Genomic DNA, 20445 nt, shown 5'->3' with positions numbered 1-20445 from the left:
ATATTAATTAAGGTTGTAGAGTGAGTTCTAAAGTTCAGGCAATCAGGTGAGCAAGCAAATGTAAGCTCAAGTGGGCATCTGTGGTTGCCTAGGAGCCAGGCTTCCTTTAGGTTTGGTGCCAGGAGAAAGAGAGGCTCAGGGATATCCCAGCAGTGATGGGGACAGGAAGATGAAGAAACAAGGTGGGTGAGAATCCTCATGGGAACTGGTGGGGGAGAGCAGCAAAAAGATCACTAAGAAATAAAAATAAAGACAAAATGAAATCAAGAGCAGAGAAGAAACTGGCCTCCTTAGAGCTCTCAGAAAGAGACACAGGCCGGAGTCCTCTCTTTCACTTTTTCACATAGTAAGTCACACGATACTACTGAGAACCCACTCTGAGCCAGGTACTGTAGTAGATAAGGCAGGGAACAAAACTTCGTCCCTGCTCTCATGAGGCCTGAATTCTAGTACAACAAATAACATCACTACTGAATGTAAGCAAACAGATGCCTGCTTCCTATTGCTATATCTCTCCCATTTAATCAGCCTGCCCTTTTGGGTTTACTAAGAAATAGGAGATGTTTTCTTAGGTGAATCCATGCAATGTACTAATCTTCAATGAATATATCACTGGAGTTATGACATGCAAATATTTTTTCAATACACAAATGAATTTTGTTAACAGATATCACTCTAGTGTGATAATATGCTATGGCTTTTATAATTATTGCATTTAAATTTTTATGTAATATACATTTCTTGGTAAAAATATCCATCTGGTGATGAAAATTTGGAATTCATCCAATAGAAAATCTTATTCGTGAGGTTATTTTCAACAAACACATATGAAATTAAATATTTTTATGATAAACTATCTTGTAATTTGGTGACCATAGATAATGCAATTAGTCTAACTTAGTGTTGGGACAATTATTGAACTGTTATGCTTATCAGTCCTCACTGAAATAAAACCCTGTCCCTGTCTAAAGAAGAGAGACTATCTAAACAGGTAATTCTAGAAAAGCTAGAAGTAGTTTAAAAGAAGAAAGAACAAAAAACTTTATTTTCCTCTTTAACATTTCACCTTATATCTATTCAGAAACATTCAGAAAACATTTAACTTTATTACTGTGTACCAAGAACTTCATACATTAAAGATGAAAAGCAATCAATTATTTAACCTAATGTTTTTCATAATTTAAATACAAATAAAAGAAAAAAGCATGACTTTTTAATATAAAAAGAAATTTATTTCAAATTATAATAGCCACATGTAGCTAAAAGGCTAATGTATTAGACTAGAGACAGTCTACATTTGACAGGTCTAGACAGTCTAAATCAAAGATACGAATATTACTAATTATTTAGAGAAAGTTTAGGATGAAAAGATTTATAAATTATAACAATAAAAATAAAAATTGAGAACCACCATAGACAGTAATATATCCAGAACAGAAATTCTTTGATAATTTGACATTTGAATAAAAATCTTCAGAAACTGGAGATTCATTCAAAGATGTAGATACAGAAAAATAAGTATATAAAGGATAATGCAAGAAAGAGTGAAAGTTAATTTATATAAACAGTCTTGCTAGGTAAACACAGGAAAAATGTTAATTACCTGATAAACAGAACATGGCAGCACTTTATAAATATTTGTTGAACTGAAATGACTTTTGTGGTGGTAACAAAGAGTAGTTGTTACTTTAAAGCTACAAATAAAACAGCCTCAAGATTTTAGGTAAATAACACACGAGAGACAGCTATTAAGTTAAGGAAGTCAAGGCACAATCCCAATGGCCAAAGGTGGGTATTAAGGTGGGCTCTTTCTCATTGCGTACCTTTGGCACCACCTGTCAGATCACTAGAAACCACTGAGCTGGCATTTTTAATTTCCTTTTTAAAAGTTAAATATTTTCTGATTATAGAGAAATATTTCCTTTATGTAGCAAATTCATAAAATACATAAAAGTATAAAGAAGAAAATCAATTCACCACCCAAATCATTTGTATTTACATTTCCTTCAAGTCTTTTTTTTTTTTTAAAGATTTTATTTTATCTATTTGAGAGAGAGAGAACGAGAGATAGAGAGCATGAGAGGGAAGAGGGTCAGAGGGAGCAGACTCCCTGCTGAGCAGGGAGCCCGATGTGGGACTCGATCCCGGGACTCCAGGATCATGACCTGAGCCGAAGGCAGTCGCTTAACCAACTGAGCCACCCAGGCGCCCCTCAAGTCTTTTTTTTTTTTTTCTACACACAGACTTCCTTACTTTAAAAAGTAACAGAGTCAGGAAGATATGGTATATTTTATAATTTTCTTTTTTATTTCTCTTTTAAAGATTTTATTTATTTATTTGACAGAGAGAGCACAAGCAGGGGGAGGGGCAGGCAGAGGGGGAAGCAGGGAGCCCGATGTGGGGCTCGATGTGGAGCTAGATGGGGACTAGATGTGGGGCTTGATCCCAGGACTCTGGGATCATGATCTGAGCCCAAGGAAGAGGCTTAAACAACTGAGCCACCCAGGCGCCTCTATAATTTTTTTTTAAATTAATTCTCATACAATGTGTTTATAAAGGCAAAGCATATGGACATGACATTAAGCGAGAAACAGGCTAAGCCAACTGACTAATTAGATTCACATTTACACCTACATTGCTAATTGTGATAACCTGTTTGAAGTAAGGTCTCCAAGGGTTAATTAGCCAGCAGCATTTATCAGTAAAAGATAATGTACTTAAATTTTACAAATATGTGCAAATTTGTAAGTCTTTCATTTCCCAGTAAGAATCTGAACTCCAGAAAAGTTTTTCTTATATTGGTAGTTGTATTAAAGACACAGAATTTTTCTTTTTTAAGATTTTATTTATTTGACAGAGAGAGACACAGTGAGAGAGGGAACACAAGCAGGGGGAGGGGGAGAGGGAGAAGCAGGCTTCCTGCGAAGCAGGGAGCCCTACTGGGGGCTCGATCCCAGGACCCTGGCATCATGACCTGAGCCAAAGGCAGACGCTTAACGACTCAGCCACCCAGGCACCCCATAGAATCTTACTTAAGTTGAGATGTCTTGGAAAACAGAGGTACAAATAAAACACTGATTAATGTGTTGTTTCTTGTTCAAGGAAATTTCATATTGTAAAATATCCAATAACTAGAAAAAAAAACACAATAAAAGACTGATTCAAATTATCATGGCCCAAATACTAGTACCTAAAAGGTTAATCACATTCTTGTGAGTAAAATTTTTTCACTGGGTCATATTCATATTTTCCTGGCAAGCAATTTGAAGATCAAAATTCCAGAGCATTCTAAACCCAGTGGATTTTTTTTTTAAGTTTCTTACTTAGATAAATTTATTTTAAAAGACATCTTTCTTTAAACTTTTTTTTTTTTTACTTGAGTGTAGCTGACACACAATGTTACATTAGCTTCAGGTAAAAACCCAACGGATTTTACAACAAAAAATATAACTAAAAACTAATTATCAAAATATAAGCACTATCATCTGTGATGATTAGTTTTACGTGTCACCTTGGCTAGGCCACAGTACCCAGTTATTCAATTAAACACTAACCTAGGTGTTACTGCGAAGGTATTTTGTAAAAGCAGTCAACATCTATGATCCATTGATTCTAAGTAAAGGAGCTATCCTTCATAATTTGGGTGACCCTTACATTTCTTTCCCTAGCCAGAGTGTATTCACTTAGTCAATGAATCTAGGGATCAGTTTTTTCAGAAGTAAAAGAAAACTGTTAAGAAGAAGTGCAAAAAAAAAGAAAGTAGAAGTAAAAGAAAATTGTTAAAAAAGTCAAATCATGGGGAAAAGGAGGAACGATACGTGGTAACTACAAGTGTTAATATAGTTCCTGGGATTTAACAGTACCTTTTCGTCTAAGCTTCCTAATAGCCTGGGCAAAAAGCTAAACAAATTATGTAACTCTTTTTACTTAATAAAAGGAAACATATTTATTCTTTTAGAGAGGAAAAAAAACTTTTTTTCTGGTAGATAATTCCATTAAGAATTTGGTTTTGAGAATTCTAAATAAGAGATAAACAGCAAAATAACCAACATCTTCAATAATCACTTTCAAACAGATTCAGAAGTGATTATCTTCCAGCCTTTTCACTCGCTAATCAAAAGCCCAAAACAAAAAAGCTAGAACTTAATGAGGGAGGAGCTATATGTCTGATGATCTCACTTGATACAGGAGGTGGCTAGTATATCCCTTAGATCTTCATTGTTCAATGGTGAACACTGGCCACATGCGGCTTTGACAACCTGAAATGCGGCTAGTCTGAATTAAGATATGCCCTAAGGCAGGGTGCCTGGGTGACTTAGTCGAGCACCTGACTCTTGGTTTTGGCTCAGGTCATGATCTCAGGTCCTGGAATTGAGCCCCATGTCCCCCCACTCAGCAGGAGTCTGCTTGTCTCCCTCTCTCTGTGCCCTTCCCCCCCTGTCGTGCGCGGGCCTTCTCTCAAATAAATAAATAAATCTTTTTTAAAAAAAGATATGCTGTAAGTGTAAAATAAACACTGGATTTCAAAGATTAGTATTAAAAACAAAATATGTCAATAATGAGATGAAATGATAATATTTTGATATACTGGGTTAAATAAAATACATTATTAAAATTAATTTCACCTATTTCTTTTTATTTTTTCTAATGGGCCTTTTGGAAAATTTAAAATTAAATATGTGGCTAACATATTGCTATTGCACAGTGCGGCCTTAGGCAATTCTTGCCCCAATTTTTCACAAAAGGAAGCAAATGGCCAATGGAGGACTAAGAGCATCAGTATTGTGGGAATATCTCTATACAGCTCTGGCTCACCAGCTGGGTAGTTCTATCCTAGAAGATCTTTAGACATAATTTCCTTCAGCCACACTTTTGAAAGGTTCAAATCTAAGACGATCTAAGGAATACTTCTGTAGAAGGTCAGTTTGTTAGCAGTGTTCCATGTGGAAAGGAGTTGCCTGCTTCTAATCCCTGATGGGCAGCAGTAAGATAGTCACTCCGCAATCAAGCTAGAAAAGTACAATCAGGATTCTTACTAGGAAACCAAATCATTGGACTCCTCTATGAGTTAAGTTTCAATAATGCTTATAGGCCAAATCAAGCTGTTCTTGAAAAATTAATCTCAGGGTCTCTCAAGTATCTGGGCAAGTACTGAATGACACCCCAGAATTTTATCCCACTAAGATGATTTTGGTCACAAAATTTTCAAGTACATCTGATAGACCTACATATACTCTTTCTCTTCAATATTTCTAAGGAACATATTATTTTGTGCCAACAGGACCAATGTGCACTCATGTTACAAAGTCAGTTGGCCTGATGAATTTAATTACTAGGTACTGACCATTTCAATTTTGGGCTCAATTTTGTCTACTATAGGTAACGATTTTGGTTTCAATAAATCTGATGCTGAACAAGTGATCCCTGAGAAGAGGAGTAAGATACTAGAGAGAGTGAAAGAGGGAAGGAAAGCCAAACCAGAGGTATGCTTTGGATCTGGTCAGTGCTCTGGACTCTGGGACCCAATTCCTGCTGGAACCTTTTGAGGAGTCATGTTGAATGTGCCTGAACTGTCTCAATGTGCTTGACCTGTCTGCCCACGGGGCAGAAAGGGAGCATTTATCCATTAGCTCCTATCCCCCATGGATCAAGGGTCACCTGGTGTGGTAATCCTCACACATCTCCAGGCTTATTCCCCACAGGTATCTCATGCTACAGTGTCAAAGCAGAAAGCTAAAGCTATTCAGCAGAGCTGTAGTACCGTGACACCTATGAGAGATGGTAGCTGCAACTAGGCTGGAGTAAAGCAAGACAAGAGGATGTGAGGGAGGGCTCAAGAGGCACGTGATACTAGGTTCTTTTATGTCTGTCACTTACACTGAGACTAAGAATTTAAATCACCTTGGGGCGCCTGGGTGACTCAGTCGGTTAAGTGGCTGCCTTTGGCTCAGGTCAGGATCCCAGGGTCCTGGGATCGAGCCCCACGTCGGGCTCCCTGCTCGGTGGGAAGCCTGCTTCTCCCTCTCCCTCTACCTGCCTCTCTGCCTACTTGTGCTCTCTCTCTCTCTCTGTCAAATAAATAAATAAAATCTTTAAAAAAAAAAAGGATTTAAATCACCTTGAACTACAGAGAAAGAGTATCTTTTCACAAATTCAAAAATATTAAACTGCTCTGAATATTATGGTGGAAAAAACGCAGGCAGCTCTGAGGCCATACAAATGGGGAGAAGGAAAGCAGAAAATTTGACAATAATTTCTATAAAGCAAACATTCAAAATACCACAACGTTATTCTCAAATGCAGATTAATCTCTTAAAAAAGACAGTTTAAATGAGTACAGAACTTAGAAATATTTCAACATAACTTCACATCAAATTAGGATTCTTTTGGACTTTAAAAAATAACAAGCAGAAATAATAAAATAACAGCAGCTATCACTTATCTAATGCCTATCTTGAGCTAGGGCCAAGCATTTTACATATACCAGTCACTAGGTTAAAAAACTACTCTCAAGATTAGTAATTTTCAACTTTTTGTACTATGACCTTTAGTAAGTATATTAGCGTTCTCAAAAGAAACAGAACCAATAAGATATGTATGAATGTGTGTGTACATATATATTTATACGCATATATAGTATGTGTATGAATATATGTGTATATATGGGGGAATTGATTAATTTTTTTTTTTAAGATTTATTCGACAGAGAGACAGCAAGACAGCGAGAGAGGGAACACAAGTGGGGGTTGGAGGGAGTGGGAAAGGAAGAAGCAGGCTTCCCGCTGAGCAGGGAGCCCGACTCGGGGCTCGATCCCAGGACTCGAGTGCCCTGGGAATTGATTAATTTTAAGGAACTGACTCACATAATTGTGGAGGTTAGGAAGTCCAAATCTTCCTGGTAGCCTGGCAGTCTGGAGACCCAGTGAAGAGGTGATGTTGCCTGAGTCCAAAAGGAATCTACAGGCAGAATCCACTCTTCCTCAGAGGATGTCAGTCTTTTTTCTCAACTAAGACTGGATGAGACCCAGCCACATTATGGAGGATAATCTGCTTTACTCAAAATCTATTGATTTGAATGTTCATATCAGCTAAAAAAAAATTCCTTCACAGCAAAATCTTGACTAGTGGTTGACCAAATATCTGGTTGCTATGGCCTGGTCAACTTGACACATAAAAATTAACCATCGCGGGCACCTGGGTGGCTCAGTTGGTTAAGCGTCTGCCTTCGACTCAGGTCATGATCCCAGGGTCCTGGGACTGAGTCCCCCATCAGGCTCCCTGCTGAGAGGCGAGTCTGCTTCTCCCTCTGCCCCTCCCCCCCAGCTCGTGCTCGCGTGTGTGCATGCGTGCATGCCCAGACGCGCACTCTCTAGCAAAATAAATGAATAAATAATCTAAAAAAAATTAACCACTGCAGTAAAAAATACATTTTACATTACAACTGACACACAAACATACGCATAGATGTATGTGAAACAAGAATTTCAGAAAACAATACTGTTAGTAAGGTTTTATATGCTAGTATTTCCTCTCCCATATTCTTTTCTACTTTATTAAAAAGCAAAAATACTTACAACCCACTAAATTGATTTCACAGCCCTCTAATGTAGCACATAAATTGAAAAACCCTGCCCTAGATGACACATTCATTTGCTCATGTTTTAGAATACTGGTAAAAAAAATGCATCACAGTAGCAACAGAATGTGATATTTGAGAAGGAAATTAAGTATATTTGAATACATAAAACACAATGAACATATGTATATCAGAAAAATTATATAAAATGCCTAATTTCTTATCACCATATCAACAACATACACATAGCAAATTAATATAGTATTTTATCACTGCCATAATAAATATTGGAGAATAAAATCCGGCATACCTAACTGACAGTCAACTGTGGCTTGGTATCCTAGAGGGTACATACCAATACAATCTTCCTAAGCACCATTATTACCCCCATTGAAAGAAAACAAGTAACGTCTGATAAAAGTGATCAGTAGCAATTTTTTTTTTTAAATTTAGATTGTGAAAAAAATCATTACTTTTCCAGCATGGAAGAATAAGAGAAAAATCACAAGAAATTGTTTTGGTAAGATAACTGAGAAAGAGTGTGTATTAAAAAACAAAAAAACCCTGACCTCATTTTAACTCCCTTAACCTTTTTCACTCTGGATGTAAGCCCAGTTTTAAAACCTAAATGGGACATGTTTTAGTGACTGATGATATGACTCAGAAGGTTAACTATTCAGAACTAATTCTGTATACTTTTTAATATGCACCTAGTAAGTTATGATGAATCTCAGAAGAAACTGAGCATAAGCATATCTAAAAATAATATATAATAGCACTTTATTTATATACATCTTTAAAAAAAACCTTTTTTGTTCCGCTCCTTAAAGGTCAGATAAAAGAGCAAAATAGAAGAAAAAAATGTGCTAAGGATAAACTAAGTTCAAACTCAGACCTCAGCTTTGTACAGAGGCAAATAAGAAGCAATCCTTTCAGAATGAGAAAGGTGGGATGCTTGAAGTTTGAGCTACTTTTAGCAAGCCCTACCTAAAATCAATATTTTGAAAACCAGATTTACAACATAAACTAGAATAAAAATTTCTTGTACAATTAATAAATACACAGTAAGGGAGATATAGTAGCTCATGATTGAGTATAGACTCCAAGGAGCTCAAAATGCTCAAGTGATTCACTTTCATAGCCTCCCACATTTTTCTAGAGGAGCATGGCAAATTTATATCATCTCAGCTTTTACAAAGCTAGAGATCAATATCAAAAAAGGTATATAGAAAAGGCATCTCTAAGTGTTATGCTATTGTGTTTCAAGTACTTGTTTTATTCTTTTGATAGTTAAATGAAAACATCAGAATACAAAATAATAAATGTATACCCAAATTACAATAATGTACCAATATGTGAATGACTTATTAAAGTTGAGTTGTGCAACCAGCCATAGGATTTGGGGTAATTTACTATCTGTTTTTAAAATTGTTACACTAATTTTTTAATCAAACAATGGGAAAAAAACAAGTAAAACCATAACTCTGGCCACGCCCGAGTCACAGAAGTACCCAATAATTATATTGGCAGGGATAAACTGCAGAGCTTCAGGTGCTCCTGAATGGGGAGAAGACTGCTGCTTTGCCTGGTCAAATACAGGCACAAATGCGTTAGGCATGAGGGAGGTCAAATGACTGGCATAACTCCCACTCAACAGGAACTTTTCATTGTGAATGGTGGTAAACCCATCCAGACACAACATCTTCGGGGAGGAAGAAATGCTAGTAGGTGACTAAAGAATGGGATGTTGATCAAGCTCAAGGATTTCTAGTCTTGGAAACCAAAGATCCTGGAATGACTGCACAACTGAAGACATAATGTTCCTGTGTAAACTTGCAATAAGATTTAATTTCTGAAGGCAATATGTGAATATTTTCCCTTGCAATCTTAAAGATTAATCAGACTAATTCGCTTTCGCAGAGGGAAAAAAAAAGATACTAAAACCAGAATGTAAACATAATTTAACAGAGTTATGATATCTAGGACAGACTGGTACATACAAAAGAGGACTACAAGGAAATTATGGTAGCTATTAAGCACATACCAGGTGCTTACTAAGTAACTGAATGAATAGAAATATATAAGCATTAGGGTTTTAACAAGGAATTCCAAAAACTAAGCCACACTGATTGTTTTCTTTTCAAAGATTTTATTTATTTATTTGAGAGAGAGGGAGTAAGAGAAATAGTACAGGAAGAGGGGGTAAGGGCAGACGGAAAGGAAGAAGCAGACTCCCCACTGAGCAGGGAGCTAGATGAGGGGCTTGATCCCAGGACCCCAGGATCATGATGGGCTTATGATCTGAACTAAAGGCAGAAGCTTAACCGACTGAGCCACCCAAGGTGCCCCAACGCACTGATGGTTTCTTATGCATGTTGCTATGATAACTCCTTACGTGCTTTTAGTATTTTAGAATTTTGTTTTCAGTTTATTCTAAATATCTTATTTTTGTATCAGGGACCCAACATGTTCTCTTAAAATATAGGATTACAAGGTTTCATTGTATTCTTTTTTAATAAAATATTTCAAGTGTATAAATATAGTTAATAATATTATATACACCCATGTGCCCACCATCCAGCTTAAGAAACAAAATACTACAGCTATAACCAACTTAAGAAATAAAACACCACAGATAAAACACTACAGATATGACCATGATCCAGCTTAAAAAATAAAATACTACAGATATGACCAATAAAACACTGTGACCCCTCCCCCCAACATTCTCCTTCCCCAGAGGTAATAACTACCCTCAATTTCTTGTCTATCATTTTCATGCATGTTTTTAAAACTTTTACTACACCTTTATATATCCATAAACAATGGGAGCAGTGATTTCCTAAATTTGTTGGCACACGTATCTCTTAAGACTTTTGAAAACCATGTATCTATCTTGCACATTTAAGCTGACACTTAAATATAGCAAAGGATGTATTTTCCGGTTTATTGCATATGGAATCCATCCTTTAAGTACGTTTTTTGCCAAAGCCTTGGAGCTGCAGTTTAACTTATTCAATCTGCGGAAAATATAACCATATAACTTAATTGGCAAAGCCGGTCCTCATTGTCAAACCCAATCAGCTAAATGTGACTTACTCTCTGTCAGGAAAAGTCTAACTTAGTTTTTAAATTCAAATAAATGTATTATTATATGTCCCCATGACAACTTTTTCACTTGTGGATTTTAATTTTAAAAGAGATAAATGGGTAGCTAGCTAGGTAGACAGAGAAACTATAAGGCATAGATCCTTGCCATGAGTTTGTCACCTGTCTGAAATAATGTGTTGCCCCCTTCAGTAATTTTTACTGAAGCTTTCTCTGCTTTAGTCTCAAGAGACTCTCCCTCAGGAGAAATTCAGTCTCCAAGTCTCTGTTTGGTGCCCTGGAGATTTTTAAACCCCAAGGCAATGCACCAGAGTAAGATTTAGCAGGGACAAGGGGTAAGCTTTCCTTTGAAAAGTGGGAGACAGATGACTGTGAAAGATGTCAAAAAGGAGAACTGGCAGACCAGAAAGAGTTCTCAGGCAGATCATTTTTAGGAAAGACGACATACGGAAAGAGAGGATATGGAAATTAATGTCTTTAAGGCGATCCATACCTGCATATCCCACTGAAAGTCTCTGTGTTCTCAGCTGTAGAGGTATCCCAATTTGAAAAGCACTCATCAACAGCTGGGGTTGGCAAACCAGGATCTACCCACCACCTGTTTTGTGAATAAAGTTACACTGCACACAGCCACACTCGCTTGTTCACGTACTGCCCGCTGTAACTGCGTTCACACTACCATGGCCGAGTAAATACGAGCAATGACACTGGGTCTCACAACACCTGAAATATTTACTTGCTGGTACTCTGGGGAACAACTTCGCTACCTCTCATCTACAGCACTGTGTGTTTTTTAAAATCCTTCTCTTTAAATCAAAGTTACATATTCACATAATTTGTGGGGCCACATTGTTCTACAAAGCTTATTATGAAATATAGTTCTCTCTCCCCCCAAACAACTACTTTATATGCTTTCACTTGATGTCTCTGGTTATGGCACAGGCCAAACAAGGGAGTCACGAAAATGAAAATGTTTGACAGCTATAAAGGAGACTCTGCTCCTGATCCCTCCTCAATATCTAAATAACATTCATATGTTATCACTTCTTTACTTTTCAAATTTAAGCACTGTATATTAACTTACTATTGAAAATGAGGATTTACCTCATCCTTCTTGAGGCTTAATACTCTCAATATAGTGGTATATCAATATTCAATATTTATATGATTATGAATACACACTATAACAAGTAAGTTATCTAGTATACCAGGATTATTTTTCTTTTTCCTACCTAAGCTTTGTTTTCCTTGGAAATAATACATAAATTCTGTGTATTTTCCAGGTATCGGAATTACGCTATCAATAATTCAACCTCACTCGTTACGTTCAGTAAGTATATGTTCATTCAATCACTCCTATTTTCAGATTGGTACCTCTTCCCTCAAACTTGTCTGGATATTGTTTTTCCTTTTCCATATATAAACTCCCAGTTCTCAGCTGGGTAGAGAAGTTGCTGGGTTTTCAAACTTTCACAAAGAATTTAACAGCATCCTTCTTTCTTCTTCAGGAGACTTAACCCTGAGATCATACTATTATTTAATATATGGTTCATGTTCAAACTTTGCTAATTACCCCAATACTGTCCTTTATAGCTAAGTTCGCTCCCCTAATCCAGGGTCACATATTACATTTAGTTGCCATGTTGATTAGTCTTTCTTTGATGTTCATAACACTGACATGACCTGAAATGTGTTCCAACTTAGGTTTTCCAGTTCTTTTCTCATGATTAGATAAAGATCATGCATTTTAAGAAATACAACATGAGATTGTCTGATTCTCAGTGCATTGCACAAGGGGCACATATGATGTCAAGTTGTTCTACTTGGTACAACTTTTGACCACTTGGTTAAGGTGGTATCCACTAGATTTATCTACTATAAACGTACCTTTTCTCCCCCCTTTGTAATTAATAAGTATTCTGTAAGGAGATACCTTAAGCTCATGTAAATATCCTGTTTCCCAACAAAATCTGTCCTATTGGCTTTAGTACACACTAATGATTTTTCCTGAGTAAGCTATTTACAATAATCACTGAAAAATGGTGATTTTTCCAATTCTACCATTTTGCCTACAATTTATTGGTTAGCATCTAATTGCTTCCTAAACAGATTTTCAACCAGGTTATTGTTTTTAGCACCAGCCTCAACTCCACTTTTAGAATTTCCTGGCATTGCCAATTACTGAGCATTCGGGGGTTCTGTGATGTAAACCCGGTTGCTTCCGGGCTTTCTTCTCTGCCAGATTAGAAGACATTCTCAATTTTGCTAAATCTGTTACCACCTGTTCATCTGCTTTCCAGCTTCCAAAACAATGTTGCTGTTTTTTCCTCTTCAATTTCTTTGACCTTGTAGGTTTATGCTTTTTAAAATAAATCGCTTTGCTGTTGTTTTCATTAGGCTTGAAAAGATAAAAGTAAATTCATAGCTTAACTTGCTAATTATGCTTGAAGGTCCGTTAATCTTTCCTTGATTTCAAACTTTATAGAAATGGTATCATACTGTATGAAATCTTCTGTAACTTCTTTTTTTGCTTGACATCATGTTTCTGAGATTTAGCCCCACTGATACACACAGCTCCAGGTCATTCATCTTTAATGAATGATGTTGTAACCCAGCATACAAGCATACTGCAATTTTCTCACCCATTTCCACTGTATAACCAAAAATGATAGTGTGAGGTTTGAGGCAGGAGTCTGTTTTTCCACAAGAACATACCCTCCATCCTTGCAATTTAAGGTATCAGGAAAGTGAGGTTACATAGGCACAAATATCCATTTTAAGACATTTCAATTCTGTAACTTATAAAACGAACATAATAATACTGGGCACTGAGAACTCAATCAGTAAGTGTCAGTTACTTGGAGACAATGGTAAAATGGACCTCAAGAATTCAGAAATAAGATTCCTTGCTGAAAGTTAAACTGTAAGATCAACACAATATAGGCCAGAACAGAGATGTGAAAAGAATAAAGGAAAGAATATGGCTGCAGGGCCAGCAACGTTTGATCATAATATAACCACTGTAAGAGCCAAATCAATAATATGTCAGTCAGAAGGGGGAAGCAAAGAAAAAAAGACAATCACAGAGACAAACACTGGCAATCCATACAGTGTGTCCCTGAAAGCCTCCACCAGCATGTAGCAATTTTTCCTATTCCAAATCATAAGGTTATTCCTAGGATAGAGACAGATGTTGGGAACTGTGGCCAATTCTATTTAAATATTTCCATTCCTATGGGTCAGATTATCCCTATTTTAAGATGGACACAACAGGCAATTTTAGGCCTGATGCAATTAAAACATGTATTTTACTTAACTCCCCATATCCTAAAGCCATACTCACCAGGTAACCTACTGTTTTTCTCCCGTGCCAACTGAATTACTATTGTAAATTAATATACTGAAATTCTGGCAACTATTTCAAACTCACGTGTCTTTTAGTAATTGTGATATCTTTTAGATCCGAATCACCTTGGACATGGACAAAAACGAGTTTGGAGCTTCCAGTTCAGATCTTAGAACACAGTCAAGTAAACAAGTTACTGTGAAGTATTATCCTACGCTACCCCAACCTTTTGTTTGACTACAGCATCACCATCTCCAACTCCATTTTCTACTGGTTTATAGAATTTCCTCTTCCTTTTTCATGGAGCATATGTATTAAAAATGAAGCAGGTGAGGTCCATTATTACAGCTTTCTTCTACTGTCTGCAAACCTCTTGCTGAGTCATGTATTTTGTCAATACCTGGCAGTACATCTATTTACTTTTTAAAATGGAAAACTTTATTTTGTTTCCTACTGTTTTGTCAGTATGAAAGGAGAAGCAATATTTAAAAGTATTTGCTATACGTGATTTCTAATGGAACAGAGTCACTGTTAGGAAAAGTCTACCTCATTACTTTTGTGACATGTTAATTCAACTGGTACCACACTGATAAACAGGTGCCTTACTACATTGGCAATGTGCAGCAAAATGTGGATTCTAGGACAGCAGGACAGGCACTGCTCACCTTCAAAATATGTTGTTTTACAGGGTCATTTTATAATTGGCTGTCAGAAATTCAAACTCTGTCATGGAAACCAAGTAATATACTGACATGTCACTGAGATTTCCAATTCTGTTGACAAAAGCCTATCTAATAATGAATCAGGCTCTGTGTTAGGTGTCTGTGACCTACAAATGAATGAGACATAATCCTTGCACCGTACAGCTTACAATATAGTCAGAAAGACAGATGAACAAAACAAAGAGTGGCAATACTGGACTCAAAGGGCTATACAGCTGTACAAGGCATATAGTTATATTCAGAAAGGAGTGATTAACTCTATGAGATAAAAAGTTGAGGAAAACATCAAAGAATTTTAAAGGGAATTAAGCACGAGCAGAAGTGTGCTAGCTGATGAGAGAGGGGAAAGACAGTAAACCTGAGAGACCGCAAGAAGTTCCTCGGAGAGGAGAGTGGGCGTACCAAGTGTAAGGAGAAAAGTAAGAAAACTGGGCTGGGTACATATCAGGAGGCCTTGCATGGTCTGCCAAGCAATGAAACCTTCTTTTGGCTAGAGCTTCCCAAGAAGTGTGCCTAAAAATTTATTCCTTCATGCCTTCAAAGAGGCCAGGAGAAAAAATGTGGGGTCATAGGTTAGGTGTTTGTTTGATTTTATAATAAACAGCCAGTTTTTGGAAATGGCTGTATTAATTTCACAACAACCAGCACTGCACAAAAGTTATGGTTGCTTTAGGTATAGCTATTGCTAATCTCTTGAATTTTCACTCTTTTCATGTGTGTGCAGTATAGTGGCATCTCATTGTGGTTTCCCTGACGACTAGAGATGGTGAGTATCTTTTCACATGCCTAGTGATCATTCTTGTATCTTATGAAGTGACTGTTCAAGGTTTTTATCCAGTTTTTATTAGTTTTGTCTTTTTTTCTTTTAAATCATTGAGTTGAGGTATTCTTTATTTAGTGTGGATACGAGTCCTTTGTCAAATACATGGATTGTGATTATTTTCTCCTAGTTTATTGCTTTCCTAATGTTCTCTTTGGATAAGCTTAGTTTTTAATTTTGATTAAGTTTAATTCATCAGTGTTTCTCCCTTCTGGATAGTGCTTTCTATGTCCTGCCTACCTCAAAGTTGTGAAGATATCCACTATGTTTTCTTCTAGAAACATTATAAGTTTTAGCTTTTATGTTTAGTGTCTGGTCCATCTTGCATTAGTACTGGTACATGATGTCAGGTAGGGATCAAGGTTGATTTTTTTCCCACATGGATATTAAGTTATTCTAGCATCTTTTGTTAAAAAGACTTTCCATTTGTAATTGTGTTCCTTTGGTGCTACTGTCAAAAGCCCATTGGCTGTATAGTATATACTTCTGGATCCTCTATTCTTTTCCATTCACTTATTTATATATCCCAACGCCAGTACCACACTGTCTTGATTACTATGTAATTACTATAGAGTAAATCTTAATGCCAGACAGTATATGTCCTCTAATTTTTGTCTCCTTTTTCATGATTGCTTTCAGCTACTTTAGGGCCTTTGCATTTTCAAATACATTTTAGAATTCATATACATCTTGATTTCGACAAGTCTGATGGGATTTTAATTGGATTTTTATTTGACTGACTCTCTACATCAGTGGTTCACAAAGTATGGACCAGTAGCATCAGCATCACCAAGGAACTTGTTATAAATGAAAATATTCAGGCCTTCCCCTAGACCTAGGGGATTAAAACCTCTAGGGCTGGGACCCTGAAATCTGTGTTTTAACAAGCCTTCCTGGTGATTCTGATGCATGATAAAGTGTAACACTTGCTGCTGCAGATCAATTTGGAAGAATCAACATCTCAGCAATATTAAATATTCCTACCCACGAACAGATATTTCTCTCCATTAATTTAGGTCTTCTTCAATTTCTCTCACCAGCATTCTGTAGTTTTAAGTGTACATGTCTTGCATATATTTTGCTTAATTTGTATCAGGCTGTTTTATGTTCTGATGCTACTATAAATGGCGTTTTAAGCATTACTGGCTAGCCTTTAACCATAGTGTAAAAGTGAAAGGGAAAAAAGTCTCTGGGGTGGGAGTTCACTAAGAGACTTGAAAAAAAGTTGAGAGCTTGAATGATTGGTAACATCTTGAAAACTAACTAGTTTTAACAGGCATGCAAGATTAGGAGGTTGTTTCCAATGAATTGATATAGGCATTAAGCAAAAGCAACTGTGAAGATCACAAAAAGAGGGACAACCAGATGTGCTCTCCCATAGTCTTGTCAAACATTTTCTACAATCTTTACAAAAGAATCAAAACATGAGTATCCAGCCTCTGGATCCAGCTGCTAAATTGAAAGACAGAAGACAGAGTAACGTGTTGAACTACATGAAGAACATAAGATCGACAAAATCTAAACTGTGGCAAGCTCTACAGGTCAAATGGGCTAGGTTTTTCAACAGACAAATTTAGAAGAAAATAAAAGGGGTGGAGGAGAACCACAATGATTGACAGATATTTAAATCAAATATGAAGTTTTTACAAAATGGACAACCCTAAACTATAATGTACATCTGGGTGGTCAAATTAGTTAAAAGTGTGAGAAAAGGATTATTGTAAAAGTCAAGTTCAGGGTTTCTTTTGGGGGAGGTTGTATTGAGACAGGGCATATGATTCTGGAGTAGCTGACAAAGTTCTGTTTCTGACCTGTGTGGAATTCACCTTAGAATAACCCATTAAGCTATACATTTAATTCTTGTCATTTTCTGTATACTTGTCTTATTTTACATTAAATATAGGTTTTATTCTCTTAATATGACACATACAGAATCTGGAATTTAAGAATTTACAAGTTTTAGTGGTAGAATGGTGTTTGGTGTTAAGAACTAAGGTGTGGCTATGGAAGCAGTTGTTCAATTGAGGTAGGGATATTAGTGTGGATGAAGTAAAAACAGACAAACAAACAAACAAAATGGAACAGGTAAGACTTGGGAAGGCACTGAAGAAGTCTGTAAGTTTGGTTCTCATCTCCACCATCAGTGTAGGGAGTGGCCTAGAGGTTGGCAGAGACAAAAATTATAAACAGGTGGAGAAAAATATACTAAGATTGCCAAGTTACTACTCTCCCCTGGGCCCACAAAATGAAAGAATATTTTTGAAAGTGACTAGGGAAAGAAAGGGGCAGTTGAACCCACTTTCTTTCTGTGGGTTGTGGTAAAATGAGCATGAAGAGGCTCACTATCTTTCAAACGCAGGCAGATTTCAGTTGCGGCTTTGTGGTAGAGAAAGTTCCTAAGAAAATATTAAAGGTGGGGGCGCCTGGGTGGCTCAGTCAGTTAAGCGGCTGCCTTCGGCTCAGGTCATGATCCTGAGGTCCTGGGATCGAGCCCCACATTCGGCTCCCTGCTCAGCGGGGAGCCTGTTTCTCCCTCTCCATCTGCCTGCCACTCTGCCTACTTGCGTTCTCTCTCTCTCTGTCAAATAAATAAATAAAATATTTTAAAATAAAAAAAATATTAAAGGTGAAGGGTAATTTGCTAACAAAGAAAGAGAAATTCCTGAAACACAATGGAAAAGATCAGGAGGGAGGAAAAGGGTGTGTGTGTGTGTGTGTTTGTGTGTGTGTGTTTGTGTTGGGAGGGTACAGAAGAGCATAAAGAAGGATGAGACTGATAGAACTTTAGAAAAGAGGCAAGGGAAGGCTCCTTTTCATATATTCAAGAATGTGAGCACCATGGATGGAATGGCTTGGTCTTATTGTTCTAATTGGAGCTTGTGTGAAAAAACCTGAAATTTACAGGGGTGGTGTCTTAGGCCTAATTGTTGCAGTTTTCTCCATCTAATCACTCTGCATATCAATGTTTCCATTGAAGAAGGCTTTTAAAGTTCTAAGGATAGAAGAAACATCTTTAGTTCTGAGAACAGGAGCTCTTACTATGTTCAAGAGAAGGGTTCTCAGGAGGGCTCCTTGATGATTCCCACCACTGTAAACGACTGGGGATGCCTCTGAATCTTGGATCACAATGACTTTTCTTCCTTTTTATTCCAAGATTCACTGATATTAGAAAGAAGGATCTGACAAGAGTAGGGCAGGGCCATAGTGGCAGCAACATACAAAGCTAGAAATGGGCTTAGAGATGCACTCATTCAGACCCTGGGCTGACAAACATTGTTGGGCTAGTACAGGAGAAATGGAGCATAAGTATGCCAATTTATGGGTCATCATGAATTCTACCTCTCAACAAGTGGGGCCTGAGTGTTGGAGCCCATTTCTCTTGTTATCAGGGTTGTAGTAGTGATGGGAGAGGAGAGAGAAAACAGAAAGGAAATCCTAAATAGAAGAAAAGGAATAGGCAGTACACTAATGAATTTGGGAATTCTCCTCTTATGAAATACATTTACGAAGTATTTTTAGAACACTTTGTTACTGTTTTAAAATAAAAATTATGAAACATGTTTTAAAAATATGTATATCATAGCATTGTTATACTTTTTATTCTGCATACTACCAAAACTATGTTTTTAAAGTTTAAAATAAAAATTCAACTATTAATCTGTTTCACGTTACATGCTTATTGTATATTTTGAAGTTTCTTCAGATACTTGATAGAGTTAAATGTATACAAAATTATAAAAGTTTACATTTGCTATAAAGTTTAGGGCAAAATAAGCAGAGCATGATTTGGACAGGACCATGACATTCAGTGTTTCTCAGACTTTTCCATCAAGCACCCATACCAGAACATAGCTCCCAGGAACCAGGTGAAATGTCCTGATGCAAGCTGCTCTCAGTCTAAACTTTCTAAAATGTATTTTTGTTTTGTATTGCATTTTTCTTATTTCATTTAAAAATTCACATGAATTTCATGTTACATTCCATAACGTGTGCATTTATTTTATTATAAAGACATTTTAAATTGTTTTCTGTGGAGTAAAATTAACACTCTGGGAAGATGCATAATATTTATTCCGAGGCTTTATGTAAACTCTTAATTGAGAAACACAGCATTATAAAAACATGCTATTTGAATATTTTCATTGTGTATTCTTACCTCCATAGTAGGTGGAGTCTTTCTTGTTTTTCTAATCCAAGCTAGAAAGAAAAATGATACTTAAAAGTAAGTTTTTGATAATTTGCACACTTTATTCATTCATGCATAAAACAAATATTTATTAGCACCTGTTACATATTGTTTTAGGCACTGGGCATAAAGAAAAAAGTAAACATGAATTTCCTCCTCTCCTGCAGCATTTATACTTGTGAAGCGGAACAGAAAATAAACATACAAACATATGATGTCAGGTCATGATTTGTGTCATAAAAAAATACAACAGCATAGGGAGTTTATTAAGGAGGGGACAGTCCACATCTAAAATCAGACCTCAAAATCATCTGAACTCAACTGAGTACCTGATGCTTTATAGCAATAGGAAGGAAGTAGGGCAGGTGCCTCTAGGGAAATGTATCAGAATCACATGGAAGACATATAGTACATCGTTTAGGAGAATAGAATCAGATATTCTGGGTTCAAATCCCAGCTTCATCACTTACTAGCTGTGTCACCTGGGGGAAGCTATTTAATTTTCTTAAAAATCAGATTTCCTATCTGTAAAATATAGACAATAGTAGTATCTACATTTTAGAGTTGTTGTGAAAGTTATATGAAATGATATCTATAAATTCTTAGGTCAGAATCTGGCATACAGTAAGCATTGTCTAAGTTAATACTATCATTATCACTATTATTCCATAAACCTATTTTTTTTAT

The 20445-nt window shown here is 36.5% G+C and overlaps 1 protein-coding gene across 1 annotated transcript in view; it reads right to left on the bottom strand.

The window, feature by feature from the left end:
• Positions 1 to 20445, bottom strand: part of NDUFAF2 (NADH:ubiquinone oxidoreductase complex assembly factor 2) — a 136211-nt gene that overhangs the window by 16433 nt on the left and 99333 nt on the right. Inside the window, exon 3 of the mRNA XM_028123884.2 lies at positions 19729 to 19769. Coding sequence (XP_027979685.1) covers positions 19729 to 19769 — 41 coding nt within the window. The remainder of the gene's footprint in view (positions 1 to 19728; positions 19770 to 20445) is intronic.

The sequence above is a fragment of the Eumetopias jubatus genome, unplaced genomic scaffold, assembly GCF_037043125.1.
Source record: "Eumetopias jubatus isolate StellerSeaLion01/CBP00866 unplaced genomic scaffold, mEumJub1_p1.0 scaffold_5, whole genome shotgun sequence".
Classification (NCBI taxonomy): Eukaryota; Metazoa; Chordata; class Mammalia; order Carnivora; family Otariidae; genus Eumetopias; species Eumetopias jubatus.
This window is presented reverse-complemented; position numbering and strand designations above follow the sequence as displayed.